The sequence below is a fragment of the Aythya ferina genome (assembly GCF_964211825.1).
Source record: "Aythya ferina genome assembly, chromosome: 3".
Taxonomy (NCBI): Eukaryota; Metazoa; Chordata; class Aves; order Anseriformes; family Anatidae; genus Aythya; species Aythya ferina.
Genome location: NC_140298.1, coordinates 25,043,845 through 25,063,371, shown reverse-complemented (window position 1 = coordinate 25,063,371; position 19,527 = coordinate 25,043,845). Strand labels below are relative to the sequence as shown.

The 19,527-nt window shown below is 45.9% G+C and overlaps 1 protein-coding gene across 9 annotated transcripts in view; it reads left to right on the top strand.

The window, feature by feature from the left end:
* The window catches only part of TOMM20 (translocase of outer mitochondrial membrane 20), a 47,646-nt gene that overhangs the window by 6,182 nt on the left and 21,937 nt on the right, over nt 1–19,527 (top strand). For 4 of the 9 annotated variants that reach the window (XR_014691293.1, XR_014691294.1, XR_014691295.1 and 1 more), the window contains exon 5: nt 7,081–7,245. Coding sequence is in view for 1 of the 9 variants with exons in the window: in XM_084514109.1 (XP_084370235.1) it covers nt 665–709 (45 nt within the window). In the remaining 8 variants the exon portion in view is untranslated. Of the gene's footprint in view, nt 1–664; nt 1,085–7,080; nt 7,246–7,363; nt 7,767–8,026; nt 8,204–19,527 lie in introns of those variants that run through there. The other 5 variants (XR_014691297.1, XR_014691298.1, XR_014691299.1 and 2 more) reach the window with 3 other exon arrangements.

Sequence of the window (19,527 nt, the reverse complement as noted above, 5' to 3'; positions counted from 1 at the left end):
CTATCAACATGGGATGTTAACTAGCACCAGAGCACGTGACAGTTTTGGAAGCTTAGTGGTATTCCTGATGACAAAAGTGCTGGTAGCTAGGTGTATAAAATGCCCTCTCTTTTTCAACTGTGGTACTGTGCATGTAATGTTGATAATATGCTAGCAAGCGAGTCTGTTCTAAAATAAATAATAGAAATCTTACCTTCTGGAAGTGCAAGGGAGCTCCCTTGTGATGTTACCTCAAATAAGGCAGAGACTTGGTGCTGTTTATCAGTCAGCTTCATTACAGCTCAGGCCTGGTAACATTGCAGGTTAAGGCCCGTATCGTTAGCACTGAAAAGCACTGGATACACAAGATGTAAAGGTCTGGGGAAGCAATGGAGCAAAAAAAGTTTCATAAGAGAACAGTGCCAAAAACCACACAGAGGTCATCACTTGAGGCTGACAGGATATTATTTATCTGGCTTCGGCTTTGGTAGGTATTGCCCAGTATACAATTTCTACAGAACTGGCTTCAAAACCTTTTGTCAAATAGATTACAATTTTTAACAGATGAATCAGCTTGCTCAGTAGTTACACTGCTTAATTTTCAGTGTAAAACTAAGTTGCTTGATAATCAGTTGCCTAATGTCAATTTTATGTAATTGTGAATGAGTTTTTCTCCTTCTTACAGAGAATTGTAAGTGCACAGTGCTTGGCTGAAGATGATGTTGAATGAGGTCTCACCACAACAGGGGAAAAAAGTGTTTTCTTACCCCAGAAGATGAGCATCAGTAGGGGGATAAAGGGGCAAACATAGTAGTTAATGGACTGTGTACCACATCGGGTTCTACCAGAGTTAAAAATAACTTTGTGTAGGTGGGTTTCGCAGGATTTTATTTATTACCCCAGTGAAAAGTGTATTTTGATAAGAATTCATTTTATAAATACACTGTGTTGAGTTATCAAAGTATCACTAACTTCGTTATTAAATATGCAGTTGTAATGTTGTACATATAAAGACATAAAACTACAACCTATTGAAAACCCAATGCTCATTTTTGAAAAAACAAACAAACAAACAAAAAGTTATGGCAATAAAGATTTATCTGCACTTGTGTGTCCCTATAGTACTACTTTAAATTTCAGAACATTTGGGTGTCAGAGCAAACGATCTAAAAATGACTTAACATTAAAATTTATTTTTAATGTTATGGCTGGTCTTCCAATGCTTTTAATTAAAAACCTCATGTAATTTCTCAAAAAAAAAAAAAGAAAAAATAGGTGTGTGATCATTTAAGCTGTAGCTGGTCACTTTAAAAAGCGATGAAATCAGAATGGTACTAGGTGACTGGTTGCAGAAAGAATGACACATCTGTTTGTCAGGTACAATAACACCTGTTGTGATGCAAGGCAAAACTGTATCTGCCAAACAGGAAAGCTCTGTTAGTGCAAGTGTCTGAAATAAAGCTGCTAGGAGTAGAACCTTGGACAGATTTTAAGAGCACAACAATTGGTTTGTGGAGAACCTGAAACATTTTATAAGATAATTAACATTTCAATCTCTAGTTTTCAAGACCATAGAAGATGGTTGTTAACAGTCTTTGCCACTTGCCTTTAAAATTTTTGGACTGATACAAGTAATGCAGGTAAGATGTTGATATCCCCAGGCTAAACTAGCTAAAGCTAGTGGAATTAGAAACCCATAAAATGTCAGTACACAGTGAAAAGGAGGCAAATAATGTGTAGCCTCAAAGGTGCTTTCAAAAGATTACTTCTGCTCATTTTCCATGGGTAGGATGCAAATGTAAATTTGCATGTAAATTTGCATGTAAATTTCAAATGAAAACAGACTATCTTCTACCATTTTCTGGTTTTGTCTATGGCCGCTCAGGTGGCAGAAGAAACAATTAAGAATGTAGCTTTACACTTCAGCACGGTGACTTATGCTTTAGGGTGTTTGTCTTACAGACCAGCTGATAGTTTGTGATTGTGATGCCAATACAATACTAGCAAGGTACTAGATGGCATAGTCCAAACAGAAGCGATACTCTGAATGCACTTTAGCTAACGTTCCTGTTTATTTCTGTCTCATTTCAGCCTGCTTTAAGTTTCTATAAAGGCAGATTCTTCCAAAACAGCCCTTAAAGTTTCAGAAATTGCTTATTACAGCATTTTTGAGAGCTTAAGTGGTGGATAGTTCGTGGTTATCTAGCAGTAAGACAGCAGAGTTTAGGAGTGCAAATGACTTTTGCTGAGTCTGTCAGATTGGACAATTGAATTTGTTACAGAGATATTTCACCACTAACCCCATGAAAACAGAGTGTCCCAAGATTTGAGCTGCTGTTGAAAATTTCTGTAGTGGGACAAATACTGAGGCTGATGGCTGGTATGAACAAAAACTTGTAGCTGTAATTCAGTCTTTTTGTTGTGCTTGAGTTGTTCAGGTAGCATAAGGTAGAGGTAAAACTTAGTAGCTGTGATCTTCGGGTGACAATGACTGTTTTCCTCTTTTCCTTGGTTTAGAGGGACAAAGTTATTCTGCACCTAAAATATGTAATAAAAAACATAAAAAGTTGCAGTAGGTTCTGTGTTTATAGGGAGCATTTGGGCTTTTTGGAGGAGTATGCCTTTTACTTCTTAATTTAAAGGGTTAGGAAAAATTTGTAGATTATGCTGTCAGAACTGTTCCCATATTTACCTGCTATCCTTGCTGGTGGTGGTCATTTCAGTGTAATATCTTTTTGGTTCACCTTTTAACCTCAAGGTAAATCAAGCTGCCTTAAAACCCAAACAGTGTAAGATACCCTTCCTTCAAACCTGAATATCTTTCTACACCCTGGTATAACATTGCCAGTTTCAATTCACAGTTTAGCTTACAGCAGTGCTTTCCTGAGCTAAGTATGTTTTAGCAAATCTGTGTGTCAGTTCTTTGATTTTGATGGAAGACTTGATGATTGTATGATTGTGTTTGCAAATGTTCATTGCTTTAATAATTGTTTTAGACGCCCATGTTATTCTAAACGTTTTTAGTTTTCTTGATCCTGGAAAGTTAGATATTGTAGGTAACATAGATTTAAATGAAGCCTTAAGAAGTACAGATCCAGTCACAAATCTTATAATCCAAAAGCACTTGCTTAGTAAGCTAATAGAAGCTCTGACACCTGATTTGAGTGCCTTGTCTAGTAGGGTGGGAATGTTGAATCCTTTTAAGAAGGCTTAATATACATATATATATTTTTTTTTCCAAAATCTGTTGAGCTAAAACTTTACAAACTGTGAAGACTTGAAGATACTGTCTAGAACGGGAGTTTGCTGTTTCTCCAGCAATGACGGGCTGCCACTGGTGTCGCTGGCATGCACAGCCCGCAGATGGAGGAGGCTGTAACTTAGGACTGGTTTCAGGCATAAGCGAAGGAGCCGGTTGTTGGAGGTGCAGTGGTACTGATGGGTGTTGCTGCATCACTGGTAGCAATGCTGTTGCATTTAGCTGTGCATAATAAGACTCTTTCTTTTTGCCTGTGCAAATTAAAAAAGGTGGACATGAACTGTTGCAGGATTTGCTGCTGGTGAGCTCAGAGTTCCTGGTGCTAATATCTGTAATCTTCACTGCAGGTAAAGCTACTATTCTTTCTCCCAGAGAAGAGCCATCCTCCATTCTGTGCCTCTCCCCTTAGAGGATTCCTCGTAAAGGAGATCAGAGGTCTGTTAGTTTTATGTTGGAAGTCTCCTGTCATCAGTTATGAGCTTCTCAGGCTGCTTTTATAGCCAAAAAAAAACCACACAAAAGCAACAAAAAAACAGCTAGTTTTATGATCATGCAGGACTACCTTTGTTTGATGTGTCACCATTAAGTTTTTTAGATAATGGGATCGAGTCCAAAACTAGAGTGATCAGGCACACACTGAATCATCTGGCACTAATTTCCTTACCCTGGGGAATGACAGAATATTATTGTTGCCCTTAACTTGAAAAACGGAGAAGTCCCAGCCCTGCTGTGTAGGAGGCAGCCAGCCAGCCAGTCATCATCAAAGCTCAAGCTATTTATGCACCCAGAAGAATCTTTCTAAAATTCTATTTGTACATCTGTTGATGGTATGTTTAAAGTCCCTTAGGCTCGACACTGGCCCTACGTGACCATTGCATTAAAATTAATATGAGTGAAACTTCAAGGGAATCTTTGAAGTGGTCACTAAGTGCTTTTAGTGAGTATTTCAAAGGCATGTCATACTGTACGCCCAAGCTTCTGAGTTTTTAAACATATACAAATATGAAAAGGGTTGATGTGAAGGAAATAATTTCTTCAAGGCTTCTGTTGTACTGAAATCTTTGTTTTTTTCAATGTGTGTGTTTACTCTGTCCGGTACAGGTTATGGTCTCATTTGGGCAGTGACCAAAAAAACAGCCTGCCTGCACAGCAGTCAAATCTACCCCAAGGAGTGTCTTGCAAAGAGCTGAAACCTGAGTTTAGTTCATAAAGACTGGAGTAGCTTTCATCACAGCCACTCCAGAAATGGAGTTTCTGGTGGAGGTAACTACTTGCTTTTCGCAGTTGTACCCAAGCAGAGCTTCCCAGAGAAGATGTGGGCATCTGAAGCTGTTCTCAGAGGGCAGGAATCACCATGTGCTGTGTGAATGTGTGCGTGAAGCCACAGAGAGCAGCTGGCCCTTGAGCCCTGTTTCTGTACCCAACCATCCAGCAGACTAGAACTTGACACTGGGCAATTTTTTCAAAGTATGGAGCTTTCCATTTGTGCTTAAAAGAAAAAAGTCAGGGTTTTCCCTTCTTTCCCTGCAATAGGGACATACAGGTGCTAGCTTTACAGATTATTTTCTGTCTATCTTTCAGTAAGGTTACTACTCTGTGTTTTCTGATCACTGCTGTAACCTGATAATCACGAGTTCCTAAAGGCCTGTGAGCTCTAAGCTTTGGACTCCACAGGTGTCCTTCCAGGTCCCGTTCTGTAAAGGTCAGGCCTTGATTTCATGGGTTAATAAATGCGTGTCCTGCAGCCCGTGCTGACAATTACCAGCATTTCCCTTGCGCCCTGAGGATGTTCATGATTCCTTACATTTGGGATGAGGGGGTGTCCGTTAGTGCTCGCCCGCTCTGCTGGTTGCTGAATAGGGCAGTGTTGCAGCCTGTAAATCCGCCTGGATGGTCCGTGCTGCGAGGCAGTTTGAGTGGCTTTCAAGCATGACATTTCTACTCTGCATGAAGGCAGAAAGCAGCTTCTGCCAGCTAGTTCTGCATCTTTTCACAACTTGGACCCTTGTGACTATGAAAACCTAATTTGCTCGCGCTATCGTTTATTGGAGCAGGTCTGAATCTAAACAGCAGAGGGCAGTTTTGCACGTTGTCTGTGCAAGCTCGTCCTGCAAAATCCTGATTTTAAGAATCTTCGCGTCTCGTGGGGTGATGCAATGCAGCATTTTGTCCAGACAAATTTGGTACGGTGTATGAGATGGGGTCACTGGGGCAGCAGTGGCAGATGGTTGTACCAGTACCTAATTTTGGCACTTTAAATCCTATGTGTTTTGTTTGTTGTGGTTACATGATGAGAAAGGTTTCCCTTCCATCCCTCAACCCAAGCCTATAACCAAGTATATAGATAAACCAGCTACATTGTGCAGCTTGAACTCTGCAACACGCAACTGCATCTGCTTCCCTGGCATGTCAGAGATGAGTTCCCCCTGCACAGATGTAATTTTTCTGGAGGAGCTTTGAAAAAGGAGTGAAAGGAGAGCTCCTGTTACCTGCAGTAGGGGTGGAGGAGAATTCTCCAGCTGAAGCCTGGAGTCGCGCTGTCTGAGGTGGGCTGTGAGAGGGGGGATATTCCCACCCCCCAAAAAATACAAAAAAAGGGGTGAGATGTTCTAAGTTGGTAATGGGATGCAGCTTTGTGGCTGGTTGAAATTCAGCCCAAGATGGCAAAATCTCCTTGTGCTTTGGCAACCACTTAGCTGACACGAAGTGAGCTGGTGGGGCCTCTGATGCCGAGGAGGCATGGTGGCACCTTGGCTTGTGACCAAATCTTAACTATTCCTGCGCTTCAGAAGTGGTTTCTCTGTGCTTCTTGGGGTGTGTTTGCAGGGGAAAGTGTATGTTGGTGCTGTACACGTAAATGGAAGTTTTTGGCCTCTGTAGTTGTCAGTCAACATATTTCTGGGCATTTAACTGGTTATTAAAAATACTTAGGAGTCTGCTTAAAACGTAGCAAATACCTACAGAAATAGAGCTGTTCAATAAAAGATATTGTCTCTGCACACCAGGCTTCTCCTCCTTCCCTAGGTCAATCTGGATGTGTTACACCCTGTAAGATAGCCTGGAAGATACAGAAATTTGCTGTAACAAACTAAACTTTGCCTGTTCTGGCACGTATGTAAAAGAGCATTTCCTGGAGCTCTGAAACAACCTGGTTAGCATCTTTTGTTGTATTTAATATTGTTTAATTAGAAGTAATGTACTTTCTGCTGTGATGATTAAAATGACAATGATTATTGCATGGATTTGTTAATTATAATGCAATGACTAATTAAACGGAGAAATGGAGAAAAGGGATTCCTGAGCAAGCACGTTCTTTGAGAAAGTCTCCTGTGGTGTTTCTAACTGGTAGTACATGCCTGATCGATTCACAGCAGTGTCTCGTTGCCGGTGGGAACGGTGTTTGGTTTTGATGGAAATTTACTTTCGCCACGCGTTGACCTGACGTTATGTCACCTCTCGGTCCTGTAAGTTACCACAGGGAAGACTCCCAGCTCCTAGAGCTAAGGACGTGGAAGCTTTCGCATATATGAAGAAGAGAAACCCCATCTGTCCCCAGGTTGCAGGCCCTGTGTTTATCAAGTTCCTCCAGTATGGGTGGTTGCTGTGACACTCGGCTGAATTTGCGTAACCGTGAGGGGTTGCTATTCGTTTTACATTCCATGTGCTTTTATCTCTCCATCTACAGTCCTGAGCTTTAACATCAGCCCCCTTGGCTTATGTTGGAAGTTGTCTGACAAGACCAAGGGTCCTTTTTAACTTCCCTGTAGGGAGGTCATCTACTGGCCGTTAGCACTGGCAGAATTCTTAGCATGAAAATATTATTATTACTTCTGTATCGGCAGAGATGTGTGTGGCACTCTGAAGAATCTGCCAGGATGAAGTCTGTGCTTCTGCAAGCTCGCAGTCTGCCATCCTGATCCTGTAACTTACCCTGCATGGTCCCTTCCTCACGGAAGACTAAGCAATCAAGATCAGGACTTTGGGACAGTGACACATGGAGGGATAAGGTAAGGTTTAGGATAGTCTGATTGGTTTGGTAGTTACCGGGGGGGTGTGTGTTTTGTTGGCCTGAATCATGTACAAAACTCTAAAACTTGCACCTTTTCTACATCACGTTATTTTTAGACTGCTTGAGTAAAAGTAGGAAAAATCAGAGCCCAGCCAACTGGAGACCTGGTCGTAAATAATGAAACCTACTGAAACACCAAAGTATGAGACACTCTTTATGGCTGAAAAGATCTGAAGCACAACCCCCCTCAAACTGCAATAAAGTAATACCAACTGTCAGCACTGGGTTAATTATTCTGCTGGCATTCCTGCAATTCGTAAGCAGATTCTGCATTGCAAATGTAAGCAGCAATCTTTCAAAAAATTTGGCTTGCTGTTTGGTAGCAACTTCAAAAGGAACTGTGACCGTGTTGTCAAAAGTTACTAATCAGACTATGCCGCAGTGTCTTAAGTTTGGTGACCCCATCATGCAAAAAGGAAAGCCAGGACATAGGTATTAAGCAAACATAAATAAAGCAAACAGATCGGAAAGCAGTGCAGTGAGCCAACATCTGTCTTACATGTTGGATCACAGACTGAAAATGCGTGAGGACCTGATGAAAAGTTTGAAAACTGGAGAGGTACTTACTGTGAGAATGTTGTAGCCCAGTCTTGGCCAGTTGACCCATCCTTAAAAATAACGCAGCTGCCTTAAAACTTCTGACACTCAGAGGCCTCATGGTTGGAGCAGATGTTATCTGTTGACCAGGATGGCTGTATCCTCCTTTTTCTGCTTTTGAGGTGGTACCTGGGAAGGACAGAAGTATATGCCTGAAGGGAGGTGGCTGTGTGCTATGGGCAGGTCAGATACCAGGCTGGTGTGACCTGCTACCTTCACGAACCAACGGGCTGTCTGATTCTTAGTGAGAGCTTGGACGAAGCACTTCAGTTCCTTGGCTTCTCTGAGCAACTAAGGAAGTAAGTGCTGATAATTTAAATTGGTTTTCTAGAGCACATAGAGGCCCCAGGATGGAATTTATTGATACTAGGGCAGTATTCTTCCCATGTTTTTTGTCGTAAAATGCGAAGCAGAGAAAACAACTTCTGTGTGGAATCCCTGCCTTCATTTTTGTTGTTTTCTGGATGGTGTTTGTTACAAGACTGCCAAGTCTCAGGGGAGAGAATGATGGGCTGCCCTCAGAAGACCTGATAATATCTGTCATCATGCTGTAGATCTTTTCCTAGTCAACGTCTCCTGCCTTGGGCAGCACGTTTTCGATAAAAGCAGGTGTCTCTCTGATTTTGAATAAAAGTTTTTAGAAAATGGATTGCAGTCTCACAACCAGCAGTGGTTCAGGCTCAGGTTCCTTCATGACCTCTCCTTTTTTAAAATTCAGTGTTCAAATTCTGCCTCCCCAACTTCTGGTCACGTTCCAGATCTTGCATGCTTATCTCAGGGGGTGACAACACAAGCTTTGCTGTTGATTGATTCAGCAGGGACTTTGTAAATACTCTACAAAGCATTCATGGGTCACTGTAGCATCCGTAGTCATCAAAGAATTCCAATAGGTTCTCCCTCTGGGCTTTTGAGGAAGGGCTGCTGTAAGACTGATTTACTGGGGCAGCATGCATTAGATTTGTTTTGGGGAACTTAACTGCATTTTCCTTTCTTGGCAAAGAAAGTTATTTTTGCTACTATCACAGAATATCACCTTCATTAATATGGCTATCTAGGGCATAAACAGAACAGCTGTGCTCCTAGGAAGCCTCACAGGATCCAGGGACCGAAGGCATGGAGCTAATGATTAGCTAGACATACCATTCTTCACACCAGGGCCAAACGCAATCTCCTGCTAATCATCCCATTTAAGGTGTGATAGTGGACATGTATTTCCAGTGGGAAGTGCAAGAGCAGACAGCATGTTGCAAAAGGCAGAGGTCTGTGGGCGGTCTTGGATTCCTGTTGCAAGGCTTCTTCCATTGCCCCCCAAAATGACACTCTCTCCTGGTAGAGTTCAGGCGCTAGGACTGGTTTTGTTTCCCAGATAAGCAGGGTTCTGCTGTGGCCAGAACTTTCCAGCTTCACATCTCTCAGTGAACATCAGAATTCACGTGGACCAAGCTGCTTTTTCTTTTCAACTTGCCACCTGAAGGTCATACAAAATGATCAATTTGCTGTCCTTTGCTGGGTGTCTTCCAAAAGTAAAGTGCCTTTCGTTTTCTATTTGAGGGACTTGGTATTTTGGCTTTTCTTTTTTTCAGTGTTGAAAGGCTAACATTTGTGTTCTGTTCAGAATAAAAGGGAAATGTGTCAGCAGCAAGGTACTTAATGGAGAGCTAGCATCAGAGCACACGGTGCGGAGGTATTTGGTCTGATGCGGTTGGGTATAGGGCATCAGCTCTAGATTCATGCCCGTCACCTTGGGACAACCCCTTGTCTTGCTGCAGACATCTGTCCATACGACAGAGAACATGACAAGGCTGCTGTAGCTCTGCGTGTGGCAGCAATGGGCGACGTCAATCTGCAGGCCTCGGTGTAAACACCAGCTTTTCACAGCAAAGACAAGTTGGTCTTAAACTTCCTTTTGGGGGCATTTTCCCCTTTTCGCCTTGCCTCCCTACACCTACCGTTTACAGACCAAGCGGTTTTGCAGTTGTCAAGCTCGGTTGTAAAACGCTGGAAGGAAACTCGGCCCCATTTTCACGTAGGTGCCTGCTGCGTGCACAGGCACAGGGAGGTGAGGTGGGGAGCTCGCAGAGCCCCAGGTATTCGGGCTTGCCAGGGGCTGTGCCGCTAGATGGCAATGTGGTACTCTCGGAGCTGGGACTCCCCGTCCCTGTAAAATTCTTGCTTTTTCTGTATTTATCTCTGCCAAACTGATGATTGCACCCACCACCCCGGCAAGAGAACAGAACAAAATCATTTCATAGAACATTACAGCTGTTGTGCCTCTTTCTTTTCTTTCTTTTTGCCTTTTTTTTCTCCCCTTAGTTCTTTGTCCCACAGCAGGGTGCAGAGGTTTAAAAACCTTCTTTCTTAATCGCTCGCCTTCTAAAAACAGAGAAAACACAGCCTCTTGGGAGCAATTAGCTGTGAGAAAAGCATTTCTCAAACAATTGCCAGGAAATATTGTCTTGACCGATATTCCTGATGTAACACTGTCGTTCTCAGTACTGTTATTCTAAGATACTCGACTGCAAAAACAGCAGGGTACGGATCTGTAATATATGATCTGCAGTTTACCACCTACCTTACCTTTTTTATATCCATTTACTTTCCGTTTGTGTCCTCCCTGCAGCCCCCCCCTCCTTCCCTGGAGCTATTCTGCTTAGGAGAGTGAAGAATTATTTGTAACTCTCCTCTGCTGACTGGTGTATCAGGCCAAGGCTCTGACAAGACACGGCTGAAAATTAAGGTTATGCCTCCGCTGTGCAGGCTCCAGATTGAAATTCTGTGGCAGTGCACTGTGGAGGAGGTCAGGCTGCATCATTACAGCGATCCCTCTTGGACTCAGAACCTGGCAGCCTCGCTGTACGTGAGGTTGGTGAAGCCTGAATTTGAGTGGGAGCAGCTTGTGAGCAGGTATACGTGAAGCAGGCGGCAGCTGTACGCTGAAACCAGGGTCCTGAGCCTGGAAGCCCTCTCCCCATTGCTGTATTCATGGAAGATGGGCTGGGCTGCAGGGTGCAGAGAGGTCTGAGGAGCAGTGGTGAACTTCCAGCACTGAAAGCCCAAATCAGCAGCAGCTAGGAACCACTGCTAGCTAGGTAGGTAGATACGCATACACCCATGGCCTTTCACATGCACAGCCATACTTGTTTGTATTGCAAGGCTCAAATTTTGTCCCTCTTTATGTAAATTCATGGAGATTTGAGAAACGAGCCTCACTCTGTGGGACAGGGTGTGAACTGAAGCACCTTCTGGAAGACAGACAGCAGTGTAATCCTTTCATTCAACCCTGTCTGCAGCTGCTTTTTATAAACTTGGCATAAATACGTACTCAGTGAGGCCAGGCCTGTGTAGCTGGAAAATATTTTCCACCGTCCAAAAAAACAGAAGATTGGAAAAAGAGCCCAGAAATTGTGCATAACATGGAATGGCTTCGCTTGTGGTTTTTTTCCATGACTTCCTCAGCTCATTTTTCTGCTGCCAATTTTAGAAGCCCATAAGTCATACTTGTTAAACTTTCTCAGTTAAAATGTAACTCGAAGAACAAAGTCATATGATATGTTGAAGCCAAATACTCGTTGCGGAGCCTCTGACTTGAGAACAGCTACCCCGACTTGGCCAGCTTGCAGTCCTGCAGGGGCTCTGGTCCCAGGGCAGGCAGGGCCAGGGGCAGGTGAGCAGCATGAAGCATGACAATGTGTCTCCTCCCAGACCAAGACCTCAGCAAGGATTTCTCCCTGCTTTTGCTAGGATGATCAGGCCTGTGGTGTGTTATGTTGCAGAGCAGTTGTTCTGGAAGGGGAGAAGTTTCAGCTCCTCCACTAGAAGCACTTTAACTAGGAGGTTAAGCCGAAGAGCGAACAAGAGGAGGCAGCACAGAGACCAGCGGGGCCCAGCAGTTGAGAAGCTGATGTAGGTAGGAGCTGTTGCCATCAGGGTAAACTAGCTGAGGAGAGAGAAGAGAGTGCCAAGAGAGAAAGTGAATTTGCTGGAGGGTTTGAAGAAAGGGCATCCGCACTTCAGTGCATTTTTAAGTGTTGAATCAATATGGAAGTACTCGCGTGCCAGGAGCAATATTTTCATTTGCCAATTTTGCTCTCTTATAAGGTGATTGTGCTCACACCCGAGCCCCAAATGGTTGTCCTAAAGCACCATCTCTTTGTCCAAATTCTGCTCTGCTCCCTCCCAAGAGACAAGTCCCGGGTCACCGCTGTGGAGGGGCGTTGCTCTAAATTTACATTTGGGCGATAGCCGAGGGTGGAATTTGGCTGTGGGTGCTGCCAGCGGCGCTACTCCAGCCAGCCTTGTCCAAGGCAGCGCGCGCATCCCTGGTGCTGTCAGTCCCAGCCTGCGCCCCTGGGACGCGGTGCCTCGGGAAGGCAGGGAGCACGGGCCTGAGCTGCCTGAGGCCGGCAGGGCCTTTGTAGTCGCTGGGAAGGAGCCTTCCAGCCCTGCCTCCCTGTGCTGGAAAGGAGCAGCACAGAGACTCGCCCTCTGCAATAGAATAAAAGTGTATCTGTGTTTCTTTCCCCTAAATAGCAGCCTGTGAGTTTGGTTCTGGCCCTGGCTGTAAGCTGGGAAGCGGCCCCAGAAGCCCGCCTTTCGATGGCAGGGCAAAATGCCCTTTCAACATCCGTGTGGTCTTCACGGGAAGGGAGGAACTGAACAAACCCACTGGAAATCAGCAAGGGTGTTGTAATGTTTTTTGGAAAGCCGGTTTCAAAACCCCAGTGGCTGCCTTGCTCTCCCCTGGCAGCCGCTTCCTGTGCCATGACATCCAGGGAGGTGGTGGTGACTGATGTAACCGCAGTGGCCGGGCAGAGTCACTTGCCCAACGTGCTGAGGCTGGCAGGCGGCCAGAGAAATGTGCTAAGGCCGGGTTTTCTCACAATGGGCTCGCTGTCCCTGTGCACATACCTATAACTGGGTCAGGTGCTTGGCACGGCCGCCTTCCAAGCCGATTAAAGGAGGCGGCGGAGTTACCCACGCCAGAAGAAGAGGAAGAAAAAGGAAGAAGATTTTGCTCTTGTCTCATGTGAATGCAGACCTGATGCATCTCTAGGCACGCTTTGTTTGCATAACAATGCTGTAATTAATAATGATGCCTGCTCGATGAAGCCAGTTCTCCGTGTTAATGGTGGGAGGCGTTGAGGAGAGGGTGAGGAGAGGCCTGGTAGTGTTTTTGCTGGATCACCACCTTTAGGTTATTGTGACAGACTTCTGAAAGGATCTCTTTGTATGAACGGGAATATAATGCTCAGCTGGGCTCTTAAATTCTGTCTCTGTTGAGAAGAGAGATCCTTTCATATTGATTGTCATTCTGTATGCAGTTCAGGCACCGACTTGCAGGAAATCTGGGCCAGAAGAGATATCATTAGGTATTTATGGGGGTTTGGTTGGCTCAGCAGTCAGTTTTTCCATTGTCATGCCGTGACAGTAGTGCATTACATACACCCTCAGGAGACATCCTTCTGCTTCCACAACAATAAAGGACTTTTTTCTTTTTCTGACTCATCTTCAGCATGAAAAAAAACCCACAGTAAATATAATTAGCAACAGGCAGATATACTGTACTTAGCTCTTGGAGCCCATTGGAATAGCTCTTATAAAAATATATGTTCGTGGTTGCTCACCCTATGCTTAAATGTCCTGAAGTTTTTCTCCGGCTGCATTCCTGGTTATACTTAGATGTTTTAATGTAGCCTAGTGAGCTTGGAGGCTGAGGAGCCATTTCTAGCTTGGATTAAGAGGAGGAATACATTTGATGCCGGGATTGTCTTTCAGGCACACATGGGAGCTTGGGCCAGACTCGCAGCTCACGAGGCAGCACGGTGAGTGCTGTGTTGTGCTGATCCAAGGTCCGCTTACCTCTCCATCCTGCAGATGCTGCAGGAAGGAGGACAAGAAGCAGAACAACTCTGAACTGATGCCCCACGGCTTCCTCCTGGCTCCTGGCGCTCACTGAGGGATGAGGAAGGAGGCAGCCATCGCCTCCATCCTCCTGGTCCCCCGGTGGCTCCTGCTTCCCTTGCTCTGCACGGGATGGAGAGCAGCCCCGGGTCTGCTCTGCTTCACCTCGGGTCCATGTGGTCACAGGAGGATTTCTAGGTTAAATGCGTCCTGGCCCCCCTCAGTATTTCCCTGATGTCAGTGCGATGGAGCAGGTGGCGTGCAGCTGGGCTCTGCTTTCTGCCAGGTGGGTGTTCCCTTACGCCTGCCCCGTTAGGGGCTGCCTCTCGTCCTGCCTGTGCCATCGGGGCGCCCGAAGCCAGGAGCCAGTTTTGGGGCCCGTATTTCACGTCAGGGTGCAGGCTGGTGCCAGTCACATGGCTGCGAGCAAGCCAGCTGCGAGATTAGGAGGCCTCTGTTTATTTATTTATTTCAACCTGTGACTAAGATGGGGGAGTATTTGGATGCGAGCCGCTCCTCCCAGAAAAGTACTGTTTATATTTCGGTCTCCTGAGTCGAGTCAGTCGGCTCTGAAGTGCTCGCAGCCCAGCAGCGGTATGTGGGCTCCGCTGCCACGTCCCCACGTAACCTGGCACCAGCGCTGCCGGACAGAGCGTGGGCTGGCTGTTTGCTCATCCCGAGCTTGCGTGGCCACACGTTTTCCTCCGTGTTCCCGACTGCTGAGCTCAGAGGGGCGGAGGAGAGGGAGCGCAGGCGTCCCTCTGGAAGCGGCCGGGCGTTGCGCAGGCCGTGCGGGGGTTACGCTGAGGAGAACGTGACCGCGCGGGTGGGGCGATGGCTCCGCACCCACGGCAGCAACGCGGGGCTCACCTGCGCTGCGTGTGTGCGGCACAGTCACTGCGAGGGCTGTGTGCAAGCAAGTCAGCACCTGCTGGCATGTGAGCGGCAGGGATGCTTTTAGAAACGTGTGAGGGTGGCATGAAAAAACAAGTCAGCTGAAATATCTTTAGCTTGTAGGGCACCTGTGGGCTAGTAGATGCAAGCGGAACAGCGCACAGGAACTCCTCAAATATCGAGCTGCCATTTATTTCCACTGTCTCTATCAAATTTCACCTGCATAAGCAGCTTACTTCTTTGAGTTCTGGTAAATTCAAGCCCCTGGCTCTAGGCACGCCTAATTTCTGGGGGAAGAACAGAGACATTTCAGTCAGCTTCTATGGAAAATGATTTCCCGGAGCTAGGGTCTTGTTCCCTTTGGGAGCGCAGGGGGCATGGCACAGGGAAAGAACTAGCTGAGAGGCATATGAGGCCTGGGGCTTTAAATAGCGCCTGACTAGGTTCAGGAGCTGACTGCAGAACTAATGAGACATGGGGAAATATGAGTTCATTTTCTTGAGCTAAGGGAAATTTGGAGAATCCTGTTCCCATATGTCATCAGTTGCTAAAACAAGTCTACTGGAAATGTAAAAAGTCTGTCTGTCTGCCTCCACTCCTTGCCCTATAGCAATATAAGTCGTACAACTTCATCTGAGTTTTGTGATAAATAAATGAGCAATCCTGCCTCCAAAGCTATCTGTACATCCTTGCTCCAGGCTTGTACCACAGCACAGGGTTGCACACTGTCAGGTGTGAGATTTTCTTTGCGTAGCATGTCGTGGTATGTTCGCTGGTCACAGCATTGCCCGTGGGGTGAGAAATGGGCCTGGACTGCTCTCAAGCCATCAGTCTTGTGCATTTGCTGTCTTAGCACTCTCTAGTTCTGTAGTGTAATGCCTGTACGGCTAATGATCGAGGTCAGGCCTGTTGGCCTTCTGCCAGCAAACTAAAACCTGGTGTTTTTCTGAGCTGAGTTTATAAACGGTGCGGGCTGAAACCTCTTTTAAGCTGCCATGGCAAGGGCTAGAAAACAGGATGCCAGCTCCAGTGCAGTATGTGCCAAGAGTGGTGCTTATGGAGTTATTTCTAGAGGGGAAGACCTCAACATCCTAAATCATCAGTTTAGCCTTGGCAGTGCAGCAGAAACCCTCCAGAGAAAGGGGACTGTGGAAGCTTTCACTTGTGTTGGTGGTACCTCCTGGTCAGGTCCACCAGCAGTGGGGCTGCAGGCAAGTTTGTGTGGCACTTGCCTGTGTTCAGTGAATGGTCTGCAGGCTCCAAGCTGCCTGTGCCTTCCTGTTGTGAGCTTCTCTAACTATATTTTTGGTGGGAAGGAACTGAAGGAGAGGAAGAACAGCTTTTGGCCTTTTGTCAGGGAAGGAAGACTCAGATCTTAACAGTGCTCAGAGTTGCTGACTGAGCCTGGTTTGATCTTGGCAACACCAAAGAAAGATGGGGTATTTCCAAAGGAGACAAAGAAACCATGTAAAACCAGTGTAAATGATATTAGGCTTGCAAGGTTCTATTCTCTACATATGAGCAATCATGATCTGTACTGAGCTCTGTGGGAGGCAAAGGTACGTCAGTCTTGGGGTGAATGTTTTTTTTTCTGCTGCTTTAGCACAATGGGGAACCTCGGGGAAGCCTTCCTGAGTGAGCTGCCTGCTTGCTCTCTGTCTGACTTACAGCCCTCTGGCTCGTGCTGACGCACAGCCCAGAGTAGGCAAGTTTTCTTGGTGTGTAGGCTGGGGCTTCCATTCAGGTAAAACATGCAAACTATCTTTCAGGGAGAAGGAATGGGGTTGGGAAGAGGAAGCTCTTAGTTTGCGTTACTGAATTGCACAGCTTGCTCTGCCTAGGCTCAGGCTTTCAGTAGTTTGGATTTCAGCTCAGCATGGCATCAAGTTTGTGTCCTAAAGCTGCTCTATGGTACTGAAGAGCAATTATTGAAACGCATAAAATGGCCTGGAATAAAACAGGGAAGAAAACAGCTCCCTCAGCAGGCAGGCGATGAATGTAGCTGTCACCCTGGTTTCGTTCGCTGTGGGCTGGGTGACAGCTTCAGCTCCGAAGTCAGTGACATTCAAAGCCCTTCTCTGAGGGTGAAGGGATACAGAATGAGATCTAATTTGTTCTTCACGGGGCATCACTTTCTGGCATTCTTTTTCTTTTTGGCAAGAAACTATGGGTAATGTATGTCAATGTCATCAAAGACACATTCATGTTTCTCTCACAACTGTGACCTTGTATCCAGCTAAAAGAGGTACAGCGGGTGACGGCGAGATGCTCAGCTTACGTCCACAGGGCAGATTTTCCAGGCAGCAGCTCTGTTGGCAGGGCCACCTGCCATGCTGTCTGGCCACGTCGGTGCCAAGCGATTCTGGGAAGATCTGGGCCGTGACGCCACGGAGCAGCAGCAACGGAGGTGGATTCCTGGAAGCCGCGGTGCAGGGCACCGGGGGAGCCCCGCTGCAGGACAGCTGGGGCTGGGGAGCAGGGCTCCGACCACTCACCCCTGCACATTGCAGGGCCCTGTCCAGGCAGCAGGCAGCACCTTACCAAACCAGTCCTGGAAAATTGGCTGCCTTGGCCAGGAGGAAATGGCGTTAGCTGTCACAGCTTTCACTCAGATTTAGCTATGAGCTGGCCAGGCATAAATTGCTTTTGGAATTAGCCCTGCCAGCTGCATTACCAACAAAGCAAAAATTGTCTCGGGAGCAAGGCTCAGGGTTCACACACTTAAACCCTACCTGTCACAGGGTTGCTAAACTCTTCCCCAGGGCTGGTACTACAGTATTTACCGTATTGGCATGCTGTCTTTTCTGTTTGACTGCCGCATGATCGTATTATAACATGTCCTGTTGACAGGACTAAACTCAGGTCAAACTGTGTAAAGAGATAACAGCGGCCTTGATCGCTCCATGGTGAAACCAGAGTAAATTACTGGATGCCGAATGAGTTATTCCGTGTTTATTTCAGATTAAATAAGATTAGAATCTGGCCTTCAGATCATGTTATTTCTCTAATTCAACTGGGTCATATTTTTAAATTCACGCAGTGGTCAACATGGTCCAGCAAGTGCCAGCACACAGTCCCAGCACTTGCAAAACATCGAATGTATATATTGGCACTTTCCATATTTGCTGACTGCAGGACAAATAGGTTTCATATTGGGACATCAAAGTCTGTTTCAGCAACTGGATGCATGACGAAGCCATGTTATAATGTGGGTACTGATTACAGCACTGGAACATGTCGTCTCAGCACGTGGTAAATTTGGATGCGCAGATAGATAAAACTTTTTAGTGGCCTATGGCTTGATTTCAGCATGGAGAATGTTGTCAGCATATTTGTGCTAATTAAGGAAACAGCATGGGAAACTCCTTTACAGCATAGATACAGCCAGAGCTCAGGAAATACCACTGCTTTTCGATGTTTTTTTATACAAGCTAGCTTGTCTTCAAGTAGAGCTGCAGCTTTGTGCCTCAGCTGCATTTCTAAACTGCACCAAAGCTTGTTTGGGTCTTGTGTTCTCACCTGTTTCTGGGGAATGGATTGAGCAGTTCGGTCACAAGCACATTAGGAGAGCAGCTGGCATTTCCTCTGTGTTTGGGGACAGCAGTGCAGGGCTGGATTCTCTGGGTTGGTTGTGTTGACAGTAACTGCACACCAACAAATAAACACAGGTTTGTGCTTGTGCTCAAAATACTTTCATACTAGTGAAAATAATGCTTTTGCCCAACAGTTACCTTTATTTTCATGCTGGTATTGTGGATATGTTATACTGCTTTTGACAAATTCCCATGTTCAAGTTCCCGAGAAGGCTGAAACGTTGCCAACTGTGTTAAGTCCTTTCTGTTGCACTGAATCAGCCGCCGTGATTTTACCTTTGCTCTTGGTCAAAGTCTTACGCTCCATTATCTTTTTGTTCTTTTTCTAAACACAAGAAATTGCAGTACAAGTGTTTGTTCCGTGTGCTAACATTTCCTTCTTCTCTAATGACAAAACCAGCACATTACTTTTATTATTAGTAAGACAGGAACACCTAGAAACCCTTGATGTTTTCCCAAGGGATTCCCAGCTGAAATATAAATGACAAACAAAAACGGGAGAAATTAAGTGCCTTTATTTGCATTTCTGAACAGGGAAATGAGGTACCCAAAATTAAAGGGGCACTTAATACTTCCTTATTTAAAGGCCACACACAGAAGCATGGCCAAGTATAGACGTGGGATCAGTAGGTCCCTCTTCTCCAGGAGGCCCTGACTACATTTCTGCTCACCGGCCCCAGCAGCAGCCAGGCCAGCACAGCCTCATGTCCGTGTGCTGCTCTGAGCTCAGGCCAGCAGCCAGCACCTTCCCTGGGTCAGCACACTTCTCCTGTTCCCTGTGCAAGGTGCTCCCAGGGCTGCCGGCCTCCTGCCCCTTCCTCTTTACCCCCAGGGGAAGAGCTGCTGAGCTGACACCTGCTCGTGGTGGCTACTTGCACTGACCAGTGAAAGCCTCCAGAATGGTGGCTGCTGAGAAATGACTGCCGTGTGTAGGAGCTCAGGGCAGAGCTTTCCCAAGTGCCCGTCCATGGGAAGAGCCTCGCAGCTCCTACAAGTCACAGGTGGAGCCGGTTATAACCTGACTTACCTTCCTCGGCATTTTGAAGTCTGGTGAAACATGATGCATAATGACATTACTCTGCTTTTGCAAGTAGGAGACTGCCTTTATGCAGGAGTGTCTCATCTGTGAACCTCACCTCAATGCATAGTGCTTATTCAGATATAACCACGAAAATGAGGCCTGGCTAAATAATGCCTCCAACTGAAAGGATCCACTGAAGCCCATTATAATGATC